This window comes from Sinocyclocheilus grahami, unplaced genomic scaffold, assembly GCF_001515645.1.
Source record: "Sinocyclocheilus grahami isolate Dianchi unplaced genomic scaffold, SAMN03320097.WGS_v1.1 scaffold6308.1, whole genome shotgun sequence".
Classification (NCBI taxonomy): domain Eukaryota; kingdom Metazoa; phylum Chordata; class Actinopteri; order Cypriniformes; family Cyprinidae; genus Sinocyclocheilus; species Sinocyclocheilus grahami.
The window spans coordinates 4,384-8,506 of record NW_015510762.1 but is presented as its reverse complement, the minus strand read 5'-3'; the positions used below and the strand labels follow the sequence as shown (position 1 = coordinate 8,506).

General features: G+C 35.6%; 1 protein-coding gene across 1 annotated transcript; it reads right to left on the bottom strand.

The window, feature by feature from the left end:
* Positions 1-736: 736 nt before the first annotated feature.
* Positions 737-2,733, bottom strand: LOC107577531 (cyclin N-terminal domain-containing protein 2-like). Its single transcript, XM_016263600.1, has 4 exons — positions 2,557-2,733; positions 2,386-2,484; positions 1,528-1,683; positions 737-770 (listed from the first exon to the last, which is right to left on the bottom strand). The coding sequence occupies exons 1-4, from the start codon at positions 2,731-2,733 to the stop codon at positions 744-746; spliced, it is 459 nt and encodes a 152-aa protein (XP_016119086.1). The 3' UTR covers positions 737-743.
* Between the last annotated feature and the right edge of the window lie 1,390 nt (positions 2,734-4,123).

Sequence of the window (4,123 nt, the reverse complement as noted above, 5' to 3'; positions counted from 1 at the left end):
GTATGTTTTGTTATTAGTTTAAGTATTTGTTATTGACTGTTCAAATGCAGAGTTTGCGCAGTGCAGAGTAACGCATCGTGTGTGAGTGAGTGAGTGAGTGAGTGAGTGAGAGAGAGAGGAACAGGGTCACACAGGAGAGTGAACTGTCTGTCAGAAATCATAGCACGTCAGCTGTCTTAACCGCGGCTTGTGTACTGCATCATCACTGTGTCCGTCACTCGACTCTGTTGCCCTTTCGGGCTTGAACTGATGGTAAAACTAATGACATTATTAACTGTCTTGATTTTTACTTTGAAAGCTGACGCTTGCGATTATGGTAAGGGGCGTTACATTTCCGACGCGTGCTTGTGGTGTTCGGCCAATCACAATGCACTGGGTCAGCTGGCCAATCAGAGCAGACTGCGCTTGTCAAAGGAGGGGGCTTTGTTGAAAATGACGTGTTTGAGAGAGGCGGGGCATAGAGGACCTACAATAATGTACAGTATTTGAAAAATAATGTGTTTTTCGAACATTAAAGCATGTCAACATTCTATTACATCAAATAATGATCTTCAAAATAGCATCATATGACCCCTTTAATTAAAATTAAAAGTAGTGACTAATTGTAGTGAATTTGCCATTGTAGTGCACTTCAAATCTTTTAAGTATTAAAAAAGACTTGCAGATAATGTAAAAGTGATATAAAAGGCCACTTAAAGGGATAGTTCACCCAAAAATGAAAATGTTATCCTTTACTCACCCCGTTACAAACGTTCATGACTGACTTCCTTCTGTTGAACAAACAAAAAAAGATTATATCTTAAAGAATGTTGGTGCCAAACAGTTGCTGGTAGCCACAAACTTTATCGGATTCGAACAAGTAAAATCATTGTAGAATTATTGAACATTAAATTAACTAAATTAATGTAGAGGTAAAAATCCATCTCAACATGCTAGTTATATCTGGTTGTCGCGGTTTAGAACCAATACACTCCACTGACAAAATCATAACGGTTTTTAATGCATTTATTTATTAATTACTCTTGACTATCATTTATGAGTGCATTTAGATTACAAATTAACATTCTTGCATTTAGATTTTCACGAAAAAAAAAAAAAAAAAAAAAAGGATACCATCAACTGTTTGGTTACAAACATTCCAAAAAATAAAAAAATAAAAAAAAATTCACGTTCAACAGAAGAAACCGAGGTATGGAACAACTTGGGGGGTGAGTTTCCATTTTGAGGTGAACTATCCCTTTAAGTGTATTTTGAGAGTACACTTTCGTGACTATTTAACTTTAATTGAATGACTTAATACATTTTAAAACTACTTATAACAATCATTTGTTGGGCTTTGATGTACACATTTTGATAGGTTGGCTAACATTCTACATGTAAAGTACTTTAATTGTAATAACACACTACAGTTATAATAATAATAATAATAATGTTAATATATTTAATATTTTAGTGTACTAAATTTCAACATTACCAACAGTATCAAGTTCATGTTTCCATTAAACATTGGTTTTAACACTCAAGTACCTCTGGTAACAGACATTCCTCTTTTTTAGCAGCCAGAAAAAGGCAAACCACACCCAGTAACTGCAGGCCAGAGACGGACACTTTGATGAGCCTTAGTGCTCGATTCAACAGGTGCACTGCCAGATACAACGTTTCCTCTGAGAACTGAAACACTTCCTGAGGTGAAAACAAGCATCAATCACAAACTTAAACAAATTAAATTTTTAGCATAATATACACTACTGGTCAAAAGTTAGTAATTAAGATTAATAAAATGTAAAAAAAACATTGAGAGTCTAATGCTCACCAAGGCTGCATTCATTAGATTAAAAACACAGTAAACAATATCATTAAATGTCCATTTAAAAATGACGTTTTCTATTTGACTATTTAAAGAATAAAACGGCAGCCATTACTCCAGTCTTCAGTGTCACATGATCTTTCAGAAGTCTTTTTAATGATTTGTGCGCAAGAAACATTTCTTCTTATTATTGAAAGTTGTGCTGCTTAATATTTGAGGAAAGCATGAAACACTACCAAAGTATTGGGGTCAGTAGGACTTAACCTTATTCAGCAAGGACAAATTAAACCAAAAAGTGACAGTAAGTTTGTAATGTTACAAAATATTTTTTATTTCAAATAAGTGTTCTTTTGTCTCTATTCAAAGAATACCAAAATATTCAGCTATGAGCAGTTCTTAACACAAGAACCATTATTAATGAAGCACCAAAAAAATGATAAAATATCAAATCAGGATATTAGAATAATTCCTGAAGGACCAAGTGACACTAAAGACTGGAGTAATGGATACTGAAAAGCCACTCACGGTCAGAAACGGAACAAAGAGGTCACGCTTACAAATCTGAATATTGCACTTACATGGACTTGAATTAGCCAGTCCACCAAGATAGCTCTCGTTGTGTCACTGAAATGCTTGGGCAGGTCAGCGTTTGGGAGAGTGCATAGTAGCTGACTTCTCTGCAAGCAGAAGAAACAAACACATGACCACAGTGATGGGAAGATCGACAGTACTTTGCATGTCATCCTCACCATCATGTCTGAAAAGATGTCCCATGCATAGGTCTTATCATAGAGGAGCCCCAGCTTACTGATGGCTACTTCCACCTCTCTGCGCAGAAGTCCAGGCATCAGTTCTTGCAGACTAGGTGGAGCTGGCAACCTGTTCAGATACTTCAGCAAAGCCTCCTCGTCATAGACATCTGGCATTGCTGCACAAGAATAAATGTGCAACTGAGACTATAAAATGTCTTCGGGATTTCAGAAAACAGTGTAACGTCAGTTTGTTTGAAACCTTGGTTTGTTTAAAAACAAAGGGGGTGGGGGTTAATATGACGGTATTTTCTGCATTTACTTATTTTTTTTCGCATTTACTAGTTTTGCAGTGTTGTTAGAGGAATTGTCTGTAAAGTCAACAACAACAAAAAAAAATGTACCTGCCAGAAGGTTAAAAATTCTTACAGTGTGGCAATGAAACTATAGGACACCGTTTGTGCTACAGACATGAATGAAGCAGCTTGATGGACAAGAAAATCAGGGAAGAATCTTAAACTGGAGTGACCCAAGCAGTACCGCCGCTCCCTATACGCAGAGTACGCAGTTTGCATAGGGCACCAAGTCCCAGGGGGGCACCCGCATCCACACTCGCGACCGCTCGCACCTCATGTTTGCGGCTGAATGCAAATGATCATAATTGATGGATGGACATCTATGCCCATGAAAAGACATCAGCAATCCGGTGCAGAGAGAAGAAAAAATAAATAAATAAATTTTTTTAAACAAGTTTAAAACTAAGCCCGTGCATCACTTTCAGGCACATTCATAACCCTGTGAAACGTTTTTGGCTGTTGACGTTAATAACGTGTTTTAATGTCGGAAATAATTTCACCACAAATAACGCATCTAATATTCTCCCTGACTTTCCATGTTCCCTTATGAAAATTAGCCATGGTTTTAACAAACACCACCTAAAATAAAAAAAAATCATCTTGTAGCCATGGTAACCACAAATTAACCATGGTTTTGTTACTTGAAATAATAAATTTACAACGCATTAAGATAATTTGTGGTTATAAAAACAGACCTAAGCCAACAATAGCCTTTAAAATGACTCAATGCATTATATAAAAACAATAAGGCAATAATGATCGGTTAATAAAATTGTAGATACATAATGTAGGCTAATACAAAAGAAACTATTTATGTACATTACTTATTACAAATGCCTGCAAAGGGAGCCAAATGCCATGTAATTGCTGCTGCTACACTTACAGGACAATCATATCCTTGTTTAGGCTATTGCCAAAACATTTAATTCAAATATTCACTTAATATTTCATTTTTGGCCAGCTTTTTGCTAGCTATATATATATATATAGATAGATGACACAGCCTCTATAATTTCTTCAACAAAAAAAAAAAACATTTGTGGACATCACAACCCTTACAAAAATAAACCATGGTTTCACCGTAGTAAAACTGCTTCATTTACTTTTGCATGATTTCTGAATGCTTGAGACTATAAAATCAATCAGACAAAAGTATTAATAAAGTCATAGCCATAGGTAACCATCTAGACTTGTAATTTGTAAATACAATT